The sequence below is a fragment of the Sparus aurata genome, chromosome 17 (assembly GCF_900880675.1).
Source record: "Sparus aurata chromosome 17, fSpaAur1.1, whole genome shotgun sequence".
In the NCBI taxonomy this organism is placed as follows: Eukaryota; Metazoa; Chordata; class Actinopteri; order Spariformes; family Sparidae; genus Sparus; species Sparus aurata.
Window position 1 is genome coordinate 32437150 of NC_044203.1, and position 21175 is coordinate 32458324.

Sequence of the window (21175 nt, forward strand, 5' to 3'; positions counted from 1 at the left end):
CACACACGCCATGAAAACTATTCTGTTCAAGTTCAGGTATATATTTTGATACTTTATACATCTTAAACACGGAAATAAAATTTCGTATTGAAGACACAAAGACACAACTTATTCAAATTTAATGGCAAAAATGACACCAATATTTCCTATTTGTTTTTATCAGTGGTAGACCAATTATCAGCCCAGGCCGATAGTCTGCATTTTCTGATTATCGGTATCAGGGACTTTTCAAAGGAAATTAAAAATGTGCTATTATGCCTCGAATGCAACATTCATTGACACAATGTCGCGCCCACAGCAGTGTCTGATTAGTAAAACGTCACAATTAATAGCCTATAAAAATAAAAATAAAATAGCAGAACAAGGAAATACTCCAGCAAAGTAACTTAAAATTGTACAGTACTTGAGTATATCGTACTTTACTTTACTTTACTTCATCAGTGGTTGTTAAAAATTTTGATACTAAGAAATCAATCAATTTTTCAGTCTCCTTGATTTCTAATGATCGGTTATTGGCCCTAAAGAATCCATATCGGTCGACCCCAAGCCAGGGACATGACGTCACCACCCAAACAAATATTTGCTGGGATGTTAGTTATCTACTATTTGATAATACTAATAACACTTGTGCTAAATATGCATTCTCTCATCAATCCTCAGGATTTAGCTTCGGCTCCTGCTCTCGGTTCCCACTGCGAAAGTACTACTACATTAACACTTTAATGACCTGGAACGATGCTCAGCATTACTGCAGAGAGAAGTACACTGACCTGGCGACCTTCGAAAGCGTTGATGATATCAAAAGGCTTAAACCTGATTTTTCCTATTCATGGGCATGGATAGGATTGAAGGATGACCCAAAGTCCTGGAGGGAAGTTATGGGCAATGACACAAACTCCTGGAGATGGTCAGCAACTAGTAAAACAAGCAAGACTGGTTACCACAACTGGGTGGGTGGAGATCCAAATAGTGGAGGAGGAAAGGAAAACTGTGTAATTATGGGCAATACTGGAGGATGGTATGATGCGTCCTGTCAATCACTAAGGAGTTTTGTTTGTTACACTGGTAAGAAAAGATCTGAGTTCATGGATTTTACTTGTTGGCTTAAAGTTAAACTCTCTTTGTTTGTCTCAGATCGTTTTCAGACTGGGTTTGTTTGTTTGTTTGTTTGAGTCCTGACTATTATATACTGACTATGTTTTCCATTGATTAATCTAGTATTTTTTTCATGAATACATTCATTGTTGGTTGATCTACAAAATATCAGAAAATGGTAAAAAAAAAAAAATCCCCATCACATTTTCAAGGCCAACATGACGGAGCAGTAAACTCTCACACACAGCTTCCACTGTTATTAAGTGAAATCATAGTGTAGCTGTGGCCTCATTGCATAGAAGAGACAACTGTGGCGCAACTGTCTAAATTAACTGTTAAACTTGTTTCATTTCTGTCCACTGCAGCCACAAACCAAACTGAGAAAACCTATGTGTTTATCTCAGCTTCAAAAACATGGCAATCTGCTCAAGCATACTGCAGAGAACACTACACAGACCTGCCGACCATCGAGAACACCAAAGAAAACAATGACGTGTATTCTGCAAAACCAAGCAATGCTGAACTTTGGATTGGTCTGTACCGAGTGCCGTGGACTTGGTCCGACAACACCCAGAGCTCTTTTAGATTTTGGAGAAGTGGTAGCCCAAATAACTATGGTGGGAATCAATTCTGTATGGCTGAGAATCCTCAACATGAATGGGATGATGACAACTGTCTGTACAAGTTTCCTTTCATCTGCCATCAAGGTGACCTTTCACCCACAGAGAGAAATTATTCAGGGTTTTGTCAATCAAATTTGTGTCACTTTGTTTAACGAAGCATCTTTATTGTACTGTTTAGTTTCAAGATTGAAGACAACCGTCAAGATGACGATTCAGACTGATGCCGATTTAACTGATCCAGCTACCAACACCGAAATCCTGCAGCAGGTAAAATTATTGAGGAATGAAGAATTATAAATTATAAGAAACTCAAGTCTACAACTGATGAGTATGGCCCTTTTATATTAAATCAGTATATATTTTTTTTTCTTCTTCAGGTTAGTGCAGAGCTAACAAGTCAAGGCTGGACTGACTTCAATCTGCAATGGAAGATTCAGCCCAGAAAACAGGAGGAAGAGAAACTCAGGGAATATCATTGCAATTTACATTCTTGATATTTTATCTTTAAATCCACTAACACATTTAACAATGTTGTTACTCAAGTAATGTGTGTATTTCATTATGATGCAGCAAATAGAGAACCATGAAGGAATACAATGTGATAATTTATCTTTTTGTTGTGTGCTGCCCATTGGCTTGATATGGTCAACCATCCCTTGGTCCCCTGTCCGTCAACATAAAACCCACTGCACAAAATATTGGTGTTCAATGTGATTCAGAGCTCACATTCATCAATCATGTCAACAAACTGGTCCAGTCCTGTTTCTACCAACTAAGATCCATTTCAAGAATCAAACACATGCTCTCACCCACTGTACTGGAAAAAGTAATCTATGCATTCATCTATTCCAGACTGGACAACTGCAACTCCTTTCTCTCTGTCATCAATCAGAAATCACTCTCCCGCCTCCGACTGGTACAGAATTCAGCAGCTAGGCTTCTAACGGGGTTTAACAGACGACATCACAATACCCCAGTTCTAGCTTCCCTTCATTGGCTCCCTGTCCATTTAAGAATTGGTTTTAAGATTTTACTTATAATCTTTAAGGTACTCTTGTGTCTGGCTCCGACCTATATCACAGACATTTTATTCCCTATGAGCCAGCTCACAGCCTCTAACCGTTCCAAAGTCGAGGTGTAAAACTAAAGGTGATGGAGCCTTCGCCATCAGGGCCCCTCGGCTTTCGAATGTCCTGCCTGAGGAGATAAGGCTCGCAGGATCAGTAACTTCTTTCAAATCACTTCTTAATACAAATTTTTATAGACGTTTTTGTGACAACGTCCTTTTGCGTTGAATATATAAAATGTATTTGTTATGTGTATTTCACCTATTTGATTTATTCCATCTCTTTATTTGGCTTATTTTATTCATCTTTATTATTATTATTATTATTATTATTATTATTATTATTCATTTGTTTCTAATTGTTTAGCTGTAAATGCCATTTATTTTGATTTATCCAATTTTACACTGATATGTTTGTTCTACTTTCTTCTGCCTTGTTTTGTGAAGCACTTTGTAAACTGTGTTTTTAAGAAGTGCTATATAAATAAAATTTATTAATGTTATATTACATAATTACGCACGAAAGGCAGAGCTGAAACAACATATTTTGATTAATGGATTAATTTTCTGCTTTCATTTTCAAAGCAAAAACATAATTGTCTTGTTCCAGCTTCTCAAATGTGAAGATTTGCTGCTTCCATTTTTTGTGTTCTCAGTTTGACATAAACATAGATTAGAAAAATTGTTTAGGTTTTTAAAAAAATAAATGAATAGAAAAATTATATTAATTAGATGTTCATATGATAAATGTACCTAGATTTATTCTGTTTTTCTGCCATACTTTTGTTACTGTACTGACAAATTCTTATTTACTGAGTAAAATCAAAATCTTAAACTGACCTATATGTATGACTGTATCAAGTTTAAATGTACATTGTAAAATGTTCCAAGTGTATGGAGCACTTAAACTGAAAGCAGTTTCCCAGATTAGTGTTTACCCAGGGAACTTGGAGAATTATGCATTCTCTAGTATGTGTTGAAAAGTGACTTTGTGACCAGTTTAATAAAGAGCTGATATCAAGGCTTTAAAAAGAAACTGAAATCAATGGCTGAGTCTAGTTGAGCAAGAGTGGACAGATAAAAAGAGTTTTGTTTTTGTGTAAATAACCTTTCTTTTTGTTTTAGCTTGCTAACAACTGTGTTAAAATAAAATTTAAATGCGAATGTCCGATCCAACCAGATACTCAAATACTCATATTTAGAAATCATTCAATATTGTGTCCTGTTAGAGTGGTAACATGCAGACTAATGTCTGCAATATCTCTGGCTCTTTAGAATATCATGCACTTGGTTTTGTTTGCATCAAGGACTTATTTCAGGTTAAATAGAGAATCTTGCAGTTTTTTAAAAGCTTGCTGGAGAATTTTAATGACCTTATGTGTTGTTTTTAAACAGTAGTAGAGGACTGTATCATCAGCATAAAGATGGCGGTAACAATTTATTATAGAGGATTATTACATGGATAAGACAAGACCCAATATTTAACCTTGCGGAACCCCTTTAGTCAATGGTAAAAACACGGAACGATAATTTCCTACAGTTACACATTGTTGCCTATGAGACAGGTATGTCCTTAAACCAATTACAGGAATTACAATCAAAACCAGCATCACTTAACCTTTGTATGAGTAAAGCATGTTTAACAGTATCAAAAGCTTTTGTTAGATCCCCAAAGAGGGCAGCACAGTATTTCCCTTTATCACCAGCAGATATAATATCATTATTAACTGAGGTGAAGGCAGTAACTCTACAGCTTTACATATGTATATGTGTGTATATCTATATCTATATCTATCTATATCTATATCTATAAGCATACACACATGCACATGCATTTTACGTATATATGTTTGTATGTATGTGCGTGTACATAAATAAATATAAATACACACACACACACACACACACACACACACACACAAATACTCTGAATAGTAATGTGTTTCTGATACAGTCTCATTTGTCTATTATCTAATTTGACATCTTCAAAATTCTAATAAAATATAGTTTTTTATAAATTATTTGGTAACATTATAGTCTAGGTGAACCTAAATTATGTCTGTATATAATCCATTATAAATTTTGAGTGCAGCTAGTCAACTTGTCAATACATCAATATTTGAAGGTATTTAGAGGCTTTGACAGGCTTCATGTACACATGAACCACCTGAGTCAACTTTTAACAAGGTCATGATTTGGATATGAAAATCAAAAGCACTATCAAAAGCACTTCACACTGTGCTCCTTGTGTCAAAGGCATCAACGATGTCTGTATGTGTGGAAGATTTACTGAAAAGACTTCAAATCCCAATAATCAACAGCTGAACTTTAAATTTGTAAGTATGTCTTCATATTTATGTGGAATAAGTAACATGATAGGACTCATATTTTTTATCTAGTAGCTATAATCTGAAACTTTGAAGTTGTTTTCATCAGAAAATCTCTCTGTCAAAAGCCGTCATGTTTGTATTCATTTCAGCTAATATTATTAATTTTCAGTATTTAAAAGAAGTAGTGGAGGTAGTCAAGGTGGAGCTACACATTGAACTACTTTGAAGTTGCTCATATTGTTTCACATTACTTCATACTGAAAGAAAGTTGTTGGGAACTTTTATGGATCAGGAAAAGTATTGATTTGATGATTTGCAGGTCAAAATTGTCTTAACAGTAACCAGGATTACTTTGCACTACATATGAACATAGTTGTAAACCCATTTCAATGATCTCAGTGTGGAGTGGGGTGTGATTAAAAAGTGGATGTGAACATTTTTCACGATTTTTTTTCCGAACAAATCAATTTAATCCAGTTTGACTTCCAGCTTGTATGAACATGCAAATCACCAAAATCATGATAACCGGCCACCTAATAAAGTGGTCCCAGAAATACAAAGTGATCACCCATGTATCTTTGTATTGTTGTATTTTAACATGCCTCTACGCACAACTTCTAAGAGTAACCAGTGGATTAACTTATTTTCTAACAACTTTTCTCAAGAGTCCCATTTCTCCTACTCATTTTGCTGCATTTCTTAGGACTTGAATGTTTATAACAACTGTTCAGTTATGACATTTGGTGACCTAACATGCATGTTATACTGATGGATTGCCTTCTTGATTGCAGCAAGATCAGAAATGGATTGCTATGCGACTCTGATTCTCCTCTTCTTCGGTAAGTTAAGGGTATCATTTAGTTTGTCACAAAAAATAATAAAGCTAAACTTCTTGAGTAGCAACAAAAAAGGGGGAATGATCCTTTTATTTAATTAAGTACTAATGTGAAAACTATGTATTCTCAGGCAAAGCATGTGGTCTGAAACGAAATGACCCATACCAAAGTTAACCAAATGTTAGTTGTAGAATCCAAGCAAATATTGATAAGTGATCGTTGTTTGATCGCCCAACAAGATGTATTCAAAGTTGTTCCAAAATATACGTTAAGCCAACATTCAGACATTACCTGGACATCTACTGTATGTCCTCCCTGCACGCACGCCATGAAAACTATTCTGTTCAAGTTCAGGTATACCATATACATCATAAACACGGAAATAAAATGAAGTATTTTAGTATGCGCTGCACCTTATTCAAATCTAATGGAAAACTGAGACCAATATTTCCCTATTTGCTTTTATTAGTGGTAGAACAATTATCAGCCCCGGGATTTTTCAAAGGAATTTAAAAATGTGCTTTTATCGCGAAAATGCAGCATTCTCTGACACAATGTCCCGCTCGCAACAGTATCTGATTGGTAAAAGGTCACAATTAATAGCCTATAAAAACGTAATTAGAATAAGCTAAATTAAATAAACTTCACGACATTGATCAAATCAATGTAGTGAAGAAGAAAAATAAAATAACAGTACCTGGAAATACTCCAGTAAAGTACCTCAATTGTACTTAGGAACAGTACTTGAGCAGTGCTGTGCGATAAATCGTTAAAATCGATTAATTTGTGTTTGTGGTTTAGGACGATTTAAAAAAAAAAAAAAAAATCGATTTTCTCTTTAACTTACTCCGCTGCCGCTCCCCATGGGCTCCCATAGTTCATAGTGGGCTCCGCGCCCTTCCCCCGCATTGACTTTCAGAGAAACAAACACAACTACATGCAGCAAGCAAAGAGTTTGTTCCCGAAAAGGCACTGTCTTGTTAGTAGCTTGGTTTTGTGGCATCAGACCTCGAACAAATCATAAGCGGAATCATTTAATCATTGTGTTCTGTATGAGAAGAAAGGGTCCCAGTGGACAGCTGTTACGGATGCAGTCAATTTGCATATCGCTAAAGACATTGTGACCGTATATACAGTGGAAAAGCCGGAGGTTCATCCACATGCTAAAAAACTTTCGACCCCAGATTTGTGCTACGAAGCTACAATGAGACCTCGAGCCAGAGGCAGCAGGTAGAAAAGACAGCAAGCACACATCTCTTGTCCTGTACATCTACCAACATGTAATTTTTACTATGCAATGCATGCAGATGTTTAATTTAGTTCACATATCTTCAGGGATACAAAATACTTTTTGTAAACAAAAGGCACCTTTTGCAAAATAAAGTATTTAATGAAAGTTATGTTCACACTTTATCAATGCCAATGGGGAAACTGATCTATTCTAATAATAGCAAGCAATCTGACATGTTAAATTTATGTTTACAAACACATTTTATCAGAAAGGGACACAATCTTTTCAAAAGAATGCGCTTTTATTTAACTTTTCAAGTGAGTTCGAAGATGCACTGTTTACGATGGCAGGGCAATTTAAAAATAAATAAATAAAAGCATTAAAGTAAATGCAATGCAATTTCTCTATCATTTGTAGTTTGTTTCTGAGAAGGAGAAAAAATCGATTAATATCGTAGTCGAGTTTGGTGTGAAAAAATCGGAGATTCTGTTTTTAGGCCATATCGCCCAGCCCTATACTTGAATAAATTGTATTCTATTTCATCACTGGTTGCTTAAAAATTTAAGAAATTAATTTTTACTGAAAACTACCACCCAACGAATATTTGCTGGAATGTTAGTTATCTACTATTTCAGAATACTAATAACATTTGTGCTAAATATGCATTCTATCATCAATCCTCAGGATTTAGCTTCAGCTCCTGCTCTCGGTTCCCACTGCGAAAGTACTACTACATTAACACTTTAATGACCTGGAGCGATGCTCAGCATTACTGCAGAGAGAAGTACACTGACCTGGCGACCTTCGAAAGCATTGATGATATCAGCAGGCTCAAACCACATTTTTCCTATACATGGGCATGGATAGGATTGGAGGATGACCCAAAGTCCTGGAAGGTAGCTATGGGCAATGACACAAACTCCTGGAGATGGTCAGCAACTAGTAAAACAAGCAAAACTGGTTACCACAACTGGGGTGGTACAGAACCAAGGAGTGTAGGAGGAAATGAAAACTGCGTAACTATGGTCAGTACTGGAAGCTGGTATGATGCGCCCTGTCTATCACTCAGGACTTTTGTTTGTTACAAAGGTAAGAAAAGATTTGAGTTTATGGATTTTACTTTCTGGCTTAAACTTAAACTCTCTTTGTTTGTTGCCATCTCATATTGTTTTCAGACTGGGTTTGTTTGTTGGAGTCTAAACTACAGATTAAACTGACTATTTTTTTCCATAAATTGTTTGTTGATCTACAAAATGTCAGAAAACAGTAAAAAAAAAAATGCCAAACACATTTTCAAGGCCAACATGACAGAGCGGTAAACTCTCACTCACAGCTTTCCCTGTTATACAGTGAAATCATAGTGTAGCTATAGCCTCATTGCACAGAAGAGACAGCTGTAGCACAACCGGAATCATTTTAATAACTGTTAACTGGCTTCATTTCTGTCCACTGCAGCTACAAACCAAAATGAGAAAACCTATGTGTTCATCTCAGCTTCAAAAACATGGCAATCTGCTCAAGCATACTGCAGAGAACACTACACAGACCTGCCGACGATCGAGAACACTGAAGAAAACAATGACGTGTATTCTGCAAAACCAAGCAATGCTCAAGCTTGGATTGGTCTGTACCGAGTGCCGTGGACTTGGTCCGACAACACCCAGAGCTCTTTTAGATTTTGGAGAAGTGGCGGCCCCGATAACTATGGTGGGAATCAATTCTGTGTGGTTGAGAATTCTCTACATGAATGGAATGACGCCTACTGTCCGGACAAGTTTCCTTTCATCTGCCATCAAGGTGACCTTTTAACAGTGCAAATTTCAGCACATGGGTTCCTTTGTTGTATGACACATGTTTATCGTACTGTTCAGTTTTAAGATTGAGGACCATGATCAAGATGAAGATTCAGTCTGATGCCGACTTAACTGATCCAGCTACAAACATCCAAATACTGCAGCAGGTAAAATTCTTTCTCCTCCTGAAGTGTAAATTACACATGATGAAGAAATTGACATGAAACTCAAGTCTACAACTGATGAGTATGGCCTGTGATATTTAATCAGTATATATTTTTTTCCTCTTCAGGTCGGTGCTGAGCTAACAAGTCAAGGGTGGACTGACTTCAATCTGCAATGGAAGATTCAGCCCAGAAAACAGGAGGAAGGGAAACTCAGGGAATATTAATGCAATTTACAGTCTTGTCTGCTTTTTGGCTTTTTGTGTATGTAAATGCAGAGCTGAAACCATAGATAGGGTATGATCAATTCATTTCTTTTGTCATTTTCTAAACAAAAATATAATTGCTAGAGGTGTTAATCTTCACTAGCCTCCAAAGTCGATTTGATTATGATTCAGCTGTCATTAATTTGAATATAAAACGGTTCTCAATATATCTTGATTGAACTCAGTGTATGGCATCTTCAGTAATCAATATTACTGCACATGGCTACTTTGTCATCTTTTGAATTCCACTTGTATTCCAAATCTCCCCCAATAATCAGACTACAGCAGTCTATGTTATGACAGCTGCATCTTTTCAATACATAAACATGACAAAAACAAAACATTTATCCATCTGCAGTGCCGTACACGATTGCTGTAATCTACAATAATATTGTTTTCACATGGCAGCTTTAAGATAAGGCATCTGTTGACTTTGTTGCACACAACTCTCTCAAAATTGGACAGAAAAGTTGACAGTGCCACGTCAGATTTGCTGATTAGCTGGGTCTGCTGAAAACATTATCATTCATGGCTGCAGACATTAGCTTCAGGTAAAAATTACGTGATTAATAACTGTTTTGAGGCAGAAGTCTCGTCCAGTATGTACTTCCCAGCAAGTTCATAAAAACTGAGCCCCGAGATGTCTGCTTTAAAAAATACTAGGTGAGTTTTTAATCATGCGCAGATGATCTTTGCCTCTCTCCGACATACCTCCTACAAAAGTAAAGTCAACCTAATGTCAGAAGAGTATTTCTGAGGATAAATTCAGAGAAATTTCCACACCTCTAATAATTTAATTAGTGTAAGATTCTCAAATGTCAAGATTAGCTGCTTGCTTTGGTCTTGTGTGCTCAGACATAACCTTGGATTTGAAGACATTATGAACATAGAATTTAGAGTTTCATCATACTATAAACAGCTTTTTATCTTCAGTGAATTAAATGTATTCTGTTTTTCTGTCTTCCTTAAAATTCCTTGTGTATGATACTGGGTGAATAAAAAATAGTTTGTTACCAAATGATTTGATTTATTATTGTCAACACCCACTTGATCATTTTAATTCACTCCTGGCTTGAAGGATTCGTAAGGATACTCTGCTTTGAGTGGTAATTCCACGATATCTGAGTTCTGATACTGTTGGGTAAAGAAATGATATCCAGTTCCAAATAACTTGGTAACATTTATCAAAATAATATGAACCATTTAGTTTGTTTTAAGTGAACCTAAATTTAACACGTATACAAGCCATTATGAATGAAACTAGTCAGCTAGTCAATACATCCATATTTGAAGCAAATAAGGTTGGTTTAAATAAGTAAACATGAGCACCACATGTTAACCTTTACCAAATTCATGATTTACAAATGAAAATAGAGGCAGAAGCATATTCTACTGTGCAGTATGTGGTATCAAAAGACATGAACAGAGTCTTTACGTTTAGAGGATTTACTACAAAGAGACCTCAATAATCAACAGCTGAATTCTAAACTTGTGAGAATGTCTTTATATTTATGTAGAATAAACAAGTAAGCAAGTTAGATAATGATTATTCTCAAGAAGAACATTTCAGCTTTGGTGCCTTTTTTCCTAATTTTGTCTGGTTGGTGTACTTTTGTATCGCTCTCTCATGTAAAACAGATTTCCTCCTCCTACTCAGTAATAATCCTGATAATCCTGTTTGATTATCAGTTGATTTACTATAACACACGATAGCTTATATGCAACTTGCACTGCATTTTGAGTTTCGAGGGTCACTCAGAGGTCTATACAACCAAAATAACTAAAAAGAAGCTGTGTGGTTGTGCATTTTTATACATATTTTCTCCTTGTTTACAGAGAAGTCATGAATTGATCGTAATGTGACTCTGATTCTCTTCTACTTTGGTTAAAAGTCGGAGCAACTCCAAGGTGTTAATAACAATTGACAGATGTTATGTTATTGTTTTTCTGTACCACAGTGTCCTGTGACGTTTAAGCCAATACCAACATATCTACAATATTTTAGACCAATCTGTCAGTCTGGCCAATAAAGCGGTCTATGTTTGATTAATATAAATTAATACTGTAAAAGAATGTAGGGCCGTTTCTGTCAGTTTGGGGACCCTATGCAAGATGCTGTTTGGGGGCCCCTATTTTGTCAAACTACGATGGATAGATTCCAAGTTTTTTTCTTCATCTAGTTTCTTCCTTTTTCTGAACCAGATGCATACTTTCGTTTTGACGCCATGCCGTAAATGATCGGTCCTGGCAGCTCAGCGCAACTCACCTCGCCTCTCCTCGCTTAGTTTTACTGGTCGTCATAGCAACAGGGCAAAATAGACACCAGCCCAACTGGAATAACAAAATAGTCATAAATTAATGTAATCCATGTTTGCTGAGTAACAATGTTAGTGTAATGCACAAGTATAACAGAAAGCTTTATACATGTATTCATTATGTGGCTGTGTGTCTTCTCTCCTGAAAACCACATTCTTGCTATATGTGTTTATTTTGCCTGTGAATCAAGTGAAGGCAGAAAACATGGATTACATTTCAAAATCAAAGTCAAACATTTTACTATCTAACTCCTGATGAAAACAACACTATAAGGTGACCTTTGTCAGATTCCTCATTTTCATATGTAAATGTGAGCTTTTCAGAAGTTTGCCTGAGGATGCATGTGTTTCCTGTACTAGAAAATAGTAACGTGCCCTTTGTCAAATTTGTCATTTGCCTATTTTTAAAACCTTTGTCAGATTTCATTTTTAAATAAATCAGTTTTAGATTTTTTACTGCTCTTTTTATTGCCCTTATTTGTGCATTTGTAAGCCAAAGCCACTGTGGATTTTTAATTGCTTATCTCTGTGTTCCAGCTTGTATGCAAGTGTTCGAAAAGTTGAGAAGACTGTTTTAAAATTCAGGACACCTACATCAAATTATTAAAGTAGTGACAAAACCTTTTAATTTCATACAAAGTCTTAAACTGACCTATATGTATAACTGTAACAAGTTTAAATGTACATTGTAAAATGTTCCAAGTGTACGAAGCACTTAAACTGAAAGCAGTTTCCCCAAAAGATTTCCCCAAAAATCTCTAGAGCATGTTCAATAGTGACTTTGTGGCCAGTTTATTAAAGAGCTGATATATGGTGGCATGTTGCCCTTCAAGGCTTTAATAAAGAAACAGAAATCAATGGCTGTCACGTAAGGTTGTCACGATTTCGATTTAAAATCAAAATCGATGCAAGTCACAATCTCAAACTTCGAATTAAAAAATGGAATCATCGATGCTGCCACGCCCCCATGTCACGTCCAGTCGGCACGGCGGAGAAAAACACACACGTGTTGAAGTGCTGCGAGTCAACCTCCTCTAACTTAGCTACTGCCAGCAACTACAGCCAAACGATAGCATAGTGTTACACCATTCCCGTTTGGCTCCCGGACCGTGGTCGGGAAGCACAGGGGAGATGATTTCCTCCAGGGCCTTAGTTACCTTCGGGGTGAACCCCCTTTCACATGTTGGGAAATAACACCAGTGAGCTTTGCTGTGTCTAGCTGTCGCCTTTATTCACAGCCAAACTGCTGCCTATATTGTACACTTTATTGCTGTCGCTACTACTGCTACTCCTTTTGCTTCTCCTTCCTCTCCCATTCATTCACTGTCCGCACATACGCACGCTCCCTCACTCTCGCTCGCCCACTCACGCCGTACGCACCTCCCACACCTCCCGCACCGCCCTATTCCTGAAAGGGGCACTCTTACAACAATAGCAACTGCAGATGCAGGAGACCCATCAGAATTTGAACCCCCTCCTCTTTCACTGAAGTTGCCGGTGTGGAAGTATTTTAGATTTCCAGAATTATGTTGACAACGTTCGCGTTGTCGACAAAAAGGCCCTAGTTTGCAAGCTCTGCAGAAACTAGATGGCAGGTTATTTTGGTAAGTTTCCAATTGACTGAAGATATAAGTTATTGTTACATTATGTTGTTAATGTTTTAAATTTGACAATGTAGTGTGGTACATTGCGAACAAAGGTCAGAAATTATATTACATAAAAGTCTTGTCTAAAAATGGCGTACCAACCTGTGCTTTAAAAAAAGATAAATGTAAAAATCGCGAATCGAATAGATCTGTGACTTTAGAATCGAAAATGTAATCGAATCGATGATTTGGAGAATCGTGACACCGCTACTGTCACGTCTTACTGTTAAAGGTGCCCTTCCAATTTTTTCATATAGAATACAAAGATGTGTGGAACAACAGTCACCAGCAATTAATATGAGAGTGGAGTGATAAACCGAGTCTAGCTGAGTAAGAGTGGATGGATAATAAGACAGCTTCAATTATCTGTTTCCTACAGAACATGTGTAAAGTAGTTTTGTTTCTGTATAAATAATCTTGTTTGTATTGTTTTAGCTTGTTAAAAGTGTGTTAAAATGAAATTTAAATGTGAATGTCTGATTCAGCCAGATACTCAAATATTTGTATTCAGAAACCATTCAATATTGTGTCCTGTTAGAGTGGTAACATGCAGACCAATATCTGCAATATCTCTGGCTCTTGAGAATATCATGCACTTGTTTTTGTTTGCATCGAGGACTTATTTCAGGTGAAAAAGAGAATCTTGCAGTTTGTCAAAAGCTTGCTGGAGAATTTTAATGACCTAAGTAAAAGTTTAAATCATAACAAATCAAAATATTCCATTTTCTTTGCTCTTATGCCAGTTTGTCAGAGCTTGATGCTTAGCATCTTTTCTTAGATGGCCAGCTGTGCAGTGTCAGTCGTGTCAGTACTTTCATCCAGAGCAAGGGAGTATGCAACAACGTCTTACCCTCTTTCAATCAACTGTGTTTTCAAATCAGTGGCCATCTCACAAACCCGATCAGCAACCGTATTTCTGCTAAGGCTTACATTTGCAAACGCCTGCTTTTTATCTGGACAAGTGACGTTGCACACATTCATCATGCAGCTCTTCATTTCGCTGCGATTTGGCTTTGGTGAAAAACGTCTGCTGTGATGTCGGAATCCTCCTCAACTCTTCTACCTTCTGTAGCTTCTGCTCTGCATCCAGGTTTTTTAAGTCCTGATGTTTTGTCTCATAGTGCCATCTTAGATTATACAGCAACATTACATCTGAGACATGAGACAAACAGGTTTACAGGCAATGTCAGTAAATATATACTCATTCTCCCACCGGTTTTGAAAGGCTCTGTTTTCAGAATCAACTTTTCACTTGGCCATTGGTAGGGGCTAGCTTTGATTGTAAATTAGGGTTGTATACATTAACAGATGCTTGATCTGACGTAGTTGACACGGGAATGATCGCAGGTAGCATATTCAAAAAGGCAGCTGATGCGCTACTTTATGGGATTTGTAGTTTGTGTGTTATTTGTGCTTCATATCGCCGGGCCATTAAAAGAAGATACATAAAATGATCTCGCGGGCCGGATATAATTGTATGCTGGGCCGGATGTGGCCTGCGGGCCTTGAGTTTGACACATATGTTCTAGGTGAACCTAAATTATGTCTGTATAATCCATTATGAATCTTAAGTGCAGCTAGTCAACTTGCCAATACATCCTTATTTGAAGGTATTAAGAGGCTTTGAAAGGCTTCCTGTACACATGAGCCAAAGGAGACAGCTTTTAACAAGGTCATGATTTGCATATGAAAATAGTATCAAAAGCACTTCACGCTGTGCTCCTTGTGTCAAAGGCATCATTGATGTCTGTATGTGTGGAAGATTAGCTGCAAACAGTTCAAATCCCAATAATCAACAGCTGACCTTTAAATTTGTAAGTATGTCTTCTTATTTATGTTGAATAAGTAAGATGATAGGAATCATATTTTTTATCCCGTTGCTATAATCTGAAACTCTGAAGCTGTTTTCATCAGAAAATCTCTGTCAAAAGCCGTCATGTTTTTGTTCATTTCAGCTAATATTATTCACTTTCAGTATTTAAAAGTAGTAGTAGAGGTAGTCAAGGTGGAGCTACACATTGAACTACTTTGAAGTTGCTCATATTGTTTCACATTACTTCATACTGAAAGAAAGTTGTTGGGAACTTTTATGGACCAGGAAAAGTATTGATTTGATGATTTGCAGATCAAAATTGTCTTAACAGTAACCAGGATTACTTTGCATTACATATGAACAGTGTTGGGAAGATTACTTTGGAAATGTAATTGGTTACAATTACAAGTTACCCTGTTGAAAATGTAATAGTAGTGTAACTATTTCAATTACTTTCTCAAAGTAATGTAACTAATTACATTTGATTACATTTTGATTACTTTTCTTAATTTTGAATTTTCACATTTTAAGACCTATAGTGTGATAAACCTTTCAGTTCAAAGGTTTAACCATATATTATGAGTCTGACCTTCGGCCTGTACTGAAGGAGGCTCACTTCCTCACTAAATGGAGCGGCAACGGGCTGATTTCAGCCAAGAGGAGCAGGTTGTTTTAATGGAGAGAGTATGAGCGATACAAAAAAGCCTGATCACAGCCTGAAGCAACAGTGTTGCTACAAATATGACAAGAGGAAGCTGATTTTAATTTCTGACAGCTCTACACTGAGCTGCTTTTAAATATGAAGCTTTAGAGCAACAACAACTGTTGTTTTAAACTGTGTTTTAGATTGTTTTCATATATTTCACTGATAGCAATTATAAAATGCCAGTGTGTGTTTTATTGAAAGCGAGGCTGGTGTGCGTGTGAAAATAGGTTACAGTGGGTTTTTTAGGTGCTGTAGCTACAAGCAAATCTCATGTTGTCTCTGTACAAAGACCTTTTTAAATGTCAGAAAACAGAGTAGACCTACTCAAGATTTACTGCGTTTGGGCAACACATAACAGGCGAAACTATTAATTTATTCATGGCCACATTAAGTTAAATTATCTGTCCTGCTGCGAGCGCACAACTTCTTTCAGTGGTGACTGACTGTATATAAAGTAAACAGGCTACAGCCTAATAAATGACCTCCTGACGCGAGTCGGATCAACAGCTGAGCAGCGTTTCCCCTCAGCTAAACATCTGTAGACGGAGACGCTCAGAGAGAAAGTAAACAGCAGCGGATCAGCGCGATCTCTCCCTCCGTACAAATGCTCTGATCCAGCTCCACTGGACTTTCAAAGGAAAGGTGACGTCAGCTGTACATGAGTTAAATAGTGAAACAGCGGCGCTTTTAGAGCCGATTTTATGATTAAACTCTGAACAGAACCTGGTCGGGACCAGGTTATGAGCTAAGCATAAGTTACCATTGTGATCTAGCCGGGTTAACAGAGAGCCACCTTTGTAATACAGGGAAGCCTGGATTCTGTCTGTATGAAGTGTTTTCTGTGTTTCCAGCCCAGGAACATCTTGTGTGCCGCCGACACTGTTGCTGCTGAGTCTGACTGCCGCCGTACGGTTTGTCAGTTGAGTCGAATGGCACATGACCAGAGAGAGCCAATCACAAGCATCAGTTTTGGAAGGAGGATATTGATATGAAAAAAACTAAAAACAAACATGAATCCAGGGGGGCGAAAAACTATTTCATAAATCCGAGCTTTTGCTGTGATTTTTCAAATGTAACTTAAGTTGTAATCATTGAAATTTCCAAAAGCAACTGTAATTTAATTACATATTTTCTCCCAGTAATGTAACGGATTACAATTACGTACATTTTGTAATTAAATTACGTAACGTCGTTACATGTAATTCGTTACTCCCCAACACTGCATATGTACAATATTGTAAACCCATTTCAATGATCTCAGTGTGGAGTGGGGTGTGATTACAATCAAAGTGGACATTTTTCATGTGTCCATGTGTTCATGTTTTTTTCCACCCAAATTAAATTTAATCCAGTTTAAATTCCAACTTGTATGTACATGCAAATCACCAAAATCATGATAACCGGCCACCTAATAAAGTGGTCCCAGAAATACAAAGTCATCACCCATGTATCTTTGTATTGACTTTGTCATGTTTTAACATGCTTCTACGCACAACTTCTAAAAGCAACCAGTGGATTCACTCATTTTCTAAGAACTTTTCTCAAGAGTTCCATTTCTCCGACTCATTTTGCTGCATTTCTTAGGACTCACATCTTTATAATAACTGTTCAGTTATGACATTTGGTGACCTAACATGCATGTTATACTGACCGATTGCCTTCTTGATTGCAGTAAGATCAGAAATGGATTGCTATGCGACTCTGATTCTCCTCTTCTTTGGTGAGTTAAGGGTATCATTTAGTTTGTCACAAATAACAATAAAGCTCAACTTCTTGAGTAGCAACAGGAAAAGGGGAATTAGTCATTTTATTTAGATAAGTAATAAAGTGCTACCTATGTATTCTCAGGCAAAGCATGTGGTCTGAAACGAAATGACCCATACCAAATTCACCCAAATTTTAGTTGTAGAATCCCAGCAAATATTGAGAAGACAAGTTACCGTCGTTTGATTGTCCAATCAAAACATCCCGTTGTGTTCCAAAGTTGTTCCAAAATGTAAGTTTTGCCAGCCTGCAGACATTACCTGTACATCTGCTGTATGTCCTCCCTATTGAACGTATTCTGTTCAAGTTCAGGTATATATTTTGATCTTAAAATATAGTATTGAAGACACAAAGACACAACTTATTCAAATTTAATGGCAAAAATGACACCAATATTTCCCTATTTGTTTTTATCAATGGTAGACCAATTATCAGCCCCGACCGATAGTCTGCATTTATCAGTATTGGTATCAGGGATTTTTCAAAGGAATTTAAAAATGTGCTATTATCGCTCTAATGCAACGTTCTCTGACACAGTGTCCCACACACAACAATATCTGATTGGTAAAATGTCCAAATTAATAGCCTATAAAAAGAAGAATAACATAACAATACATGGATATACTCCAGCAAAGTACCTTAAAATTGTACTAATGAACAGTACTTGAGTAAATCGTACTTCATTCCATCCCTGGTTGTTTAAAATTTTGATACTAAGAAATCAATTTTACTGTAAATGAATAGCTGTCCACAATATGATTTTACAGTCCCCTTGATTTCTGCTAATCGGTATCAGCCCTGATGAATCCATATCAGTCGCCCCCAAGCCAGGGACGTGACGTCACCACCCAACGAATATTTGCTGGGATGTTAGTTATCTACTATTTGATAATACTAATAACACTTGTGCTAACTATGCATTCTCTCATCAATCCTCAGGATTTAGCTTCAGCTCCTGCTATCGGTTCCCACTGCGAAAGTACTACTACATCAACACTTTAATGACCTGGAGCGATGCTCAACATTACTGCAGAGAGAAGTACACTGACCTGGCGACCTTCGAAAGCGTTGATGATTTTAAAAGGCTCAAACCTGATTTCTCCTATTCATGGGCATGGATAGGATTGAAGGATGACCCAAAGTCCTGGAAGGGAGTTATGGGCAATGACACAAACTCCTGGAGATGGTCAGCAACTAGTAAAACAAGCCAAACTGGTTACCACAACTGGAAGGGTGGAGACCCAAATAGTGGAGGAGGAAAGGAAAACTGTGTAATTATGGGCAGTACTCGAGGATGGCATGATGTGTCCTGTCAATCACTCAAGAGTTTTGTTTGTTACACTGGTAAGAAAAGATTTGAGTTTATGGATTTTACTTTCTCAGATCGTTTTCAGTCTCACTTTGTTTGTTGGAGTCCTGACTATTATATACAGAATATTTTTTCCATTAATTAATCTAGTATTTTTTTTATGAATACATAAATTGTTTGTTGATCTATGAAATATGAGAAAATAGTAAAAAGAAATGCCCATCACATTTTCAAGGCCAACATGACAGAGCTTTAACTCTTACACACAGCTTCCACTGTTATGTAGCTAAATCATAGTATAGCTGTAGCCTCATTGCACAGAAAAGACAACTGTGAAGCAACTGAAATCATTTAATTAACTGTTAAATTGGCTTCATTTTTGTCCACTGCAGCTACAAACCAAAATGAGAAAACCTATGTGTTCATCTCAGCTTCAAAAACATGGCATTCTGCTCAAGCATACTGCAGAGAACACTACACAGACCTGCCGACGATCGAGAACACCAAAGAAAACAGTGACGTGTATTCTGCAAAACCAGGCAATGCTCAAGCTTGGATTGGTCTGTACCGAGTGCCGTGGACTTGGTCCGACAACACCCAGAGCTCTTTTAGATTTTGGAGAAGTGGCTGCCCAGATAACTATCTTGGGAATCAATTCTGTGTGGTCGAGAATTCTCTACATGAATGGAATGACATCAACTGTCCGTACAAGTTTCCTTTCATCTGCCATCAAGGTGACCTTTTAACAGTGCAAATTTCAGCACATGGGTTCTTTTGTTATATGACACATGTTTATCGTACTGTTCAGTTTTAAGATTGAGAACCATGATCAAGATGAAGATTCAGTCTGATGCCGACTTAGCTGATCCAGCTACAAACATCCAAATCCTGAAGCAGGTGAAATTCTTTCTCTACCTGAAGTGTAAATTACACATGATGAAGAAATTGACATGAAACTCAAGTCTACAACTGATGAGTATGGCCTGTGATATTTAATCAGTATATATTTTTTTTCCTCTTCAGCTTGGTGCTGAGCTAACAAGTAAAGGGTGGACTGACTTCAATCTGCAATGGAAGATGCAGCCCAGAAAACAGGAGGAAAAGAAACTGGGGGAATATTAATGCAATTTACATTCTTGTCTGCTTTTTGGCTTTTTGTGTATGTAAATGCAGAGCTGAAACCATAGATCGGGTATGATCAATTCATTTCTTTTATTTTCTAAACAAAAGGATAATTGCTAGAGGTGTTAATCTTCACTAGCCTCCAAAGTCGATTTGATTACGATTCAGCGGTAGAGCTGCATGATATATCGTTTGAGCATCGTCATCGCGATGTACACGTGTGCAATAGTCACATCGCAGAGCCTGCGATGTAGGAGGCAAATAAACTCATCTAATTTCAAGGGTGCCTGACACACACTGGGCATGCAGAGTCTGCATGAAAGCGATCCACCAATCACATTAGTTCTTAGTCAAGCAGACCATGCTCCTGCACATGGAGTGAGTAGCTGGTAACAACATTGAAAAATGAGCTACGAACAAGAGAAAAATGCCAAAAACGAAGACGTGGTGCCAAAAAGAAAAGCAGCTTCTTATCTGGTATTATTTCGGCTACAAGAAGGATGATATTGACCAAACACGTCTTCTGTGTCGTCAGTGTCTTACATCTGTTGCCACAACGAGAGGTAACACAACTAATTTGTTTAACCATTTATATCGGTACAACACAACAGAGTCCTGCACGGGTCTTATTTTGCAAACCCGCACCCACCCGTACCCGTCATACTTAAAACTGCATCCGACTCGTTTTCTGACAGTAGCACAAATTACATTCCGCACCGACCCACTATAAATTGTTACAGATGCCCGACCCGCACCCGAAGGAAAATTAGACAGACGTAATTTTTAAAAATGAAAGTAAGCCAGCTGGGGAAAGGGAGTTCTGTGAGGGCGCAAGCACGCATGAATGGGCTCATATGAAATGTAATTGCTTATCATTTTGAAATGCAGCACAACATAAAGTGCTATTCAGGTCATCTGATGAAAATTCCTGTATTTTTCATATCGCAGGGTTAAAAAAAATCTCAATGTCAGTTTTTTCCAATATCGTGCAGCCCTATTCAGCGGTCATCGATTTGAATACAAAATGATTCTCAATGTATCTCGATGCAACTCAGTGTATGGCATCCTCAGTGAACAATATTACTGCACATGGCTA

General features: G+C 37.3%; 1 protein-coding gene across 2 annotated transcripts; it reads left to right on the forward strand.

Annotated features, from left to right (window-relative positions):
• The first annotated feature begins 14119 nt into the window (after positions 1–14119).
• LOC115567053 (macrophage mannose receptor 1-like) lies at positions 14120–20121 on the forward strand. 2 transcript variants are annotated; one of them, XM_030393231.1, is made up of 6 exons: positions 14120–14455; positions 17557–17604; positions 18588–18992; positions 19350–19691; positions 19766–19854; positions 19981–20121. In XM_030393231.1, the coding sequence occupies exons 1-6, from the start codon at positions 14401–14403 to the stop codon at positions 20077–20079; spliced, it is 1038 nt and encodes a 345-aa protein (XP_030249091.1). In that variant the 5' UTR covers positions 14120–14400; the 3' UTR covers positions 20080–20121. The 2 variants fall into 2 exon arrangements, with proteins under 2 accessions (XP_030249091.1, XP_030249092.1); XM_030393232.1 differs by lacking the exon at positions 14120–14455 and adding an exon at positions 15110–15179.
• The last annotated feature ends 1054 nt before the right edge of the window (positions 20122–21175 follow it).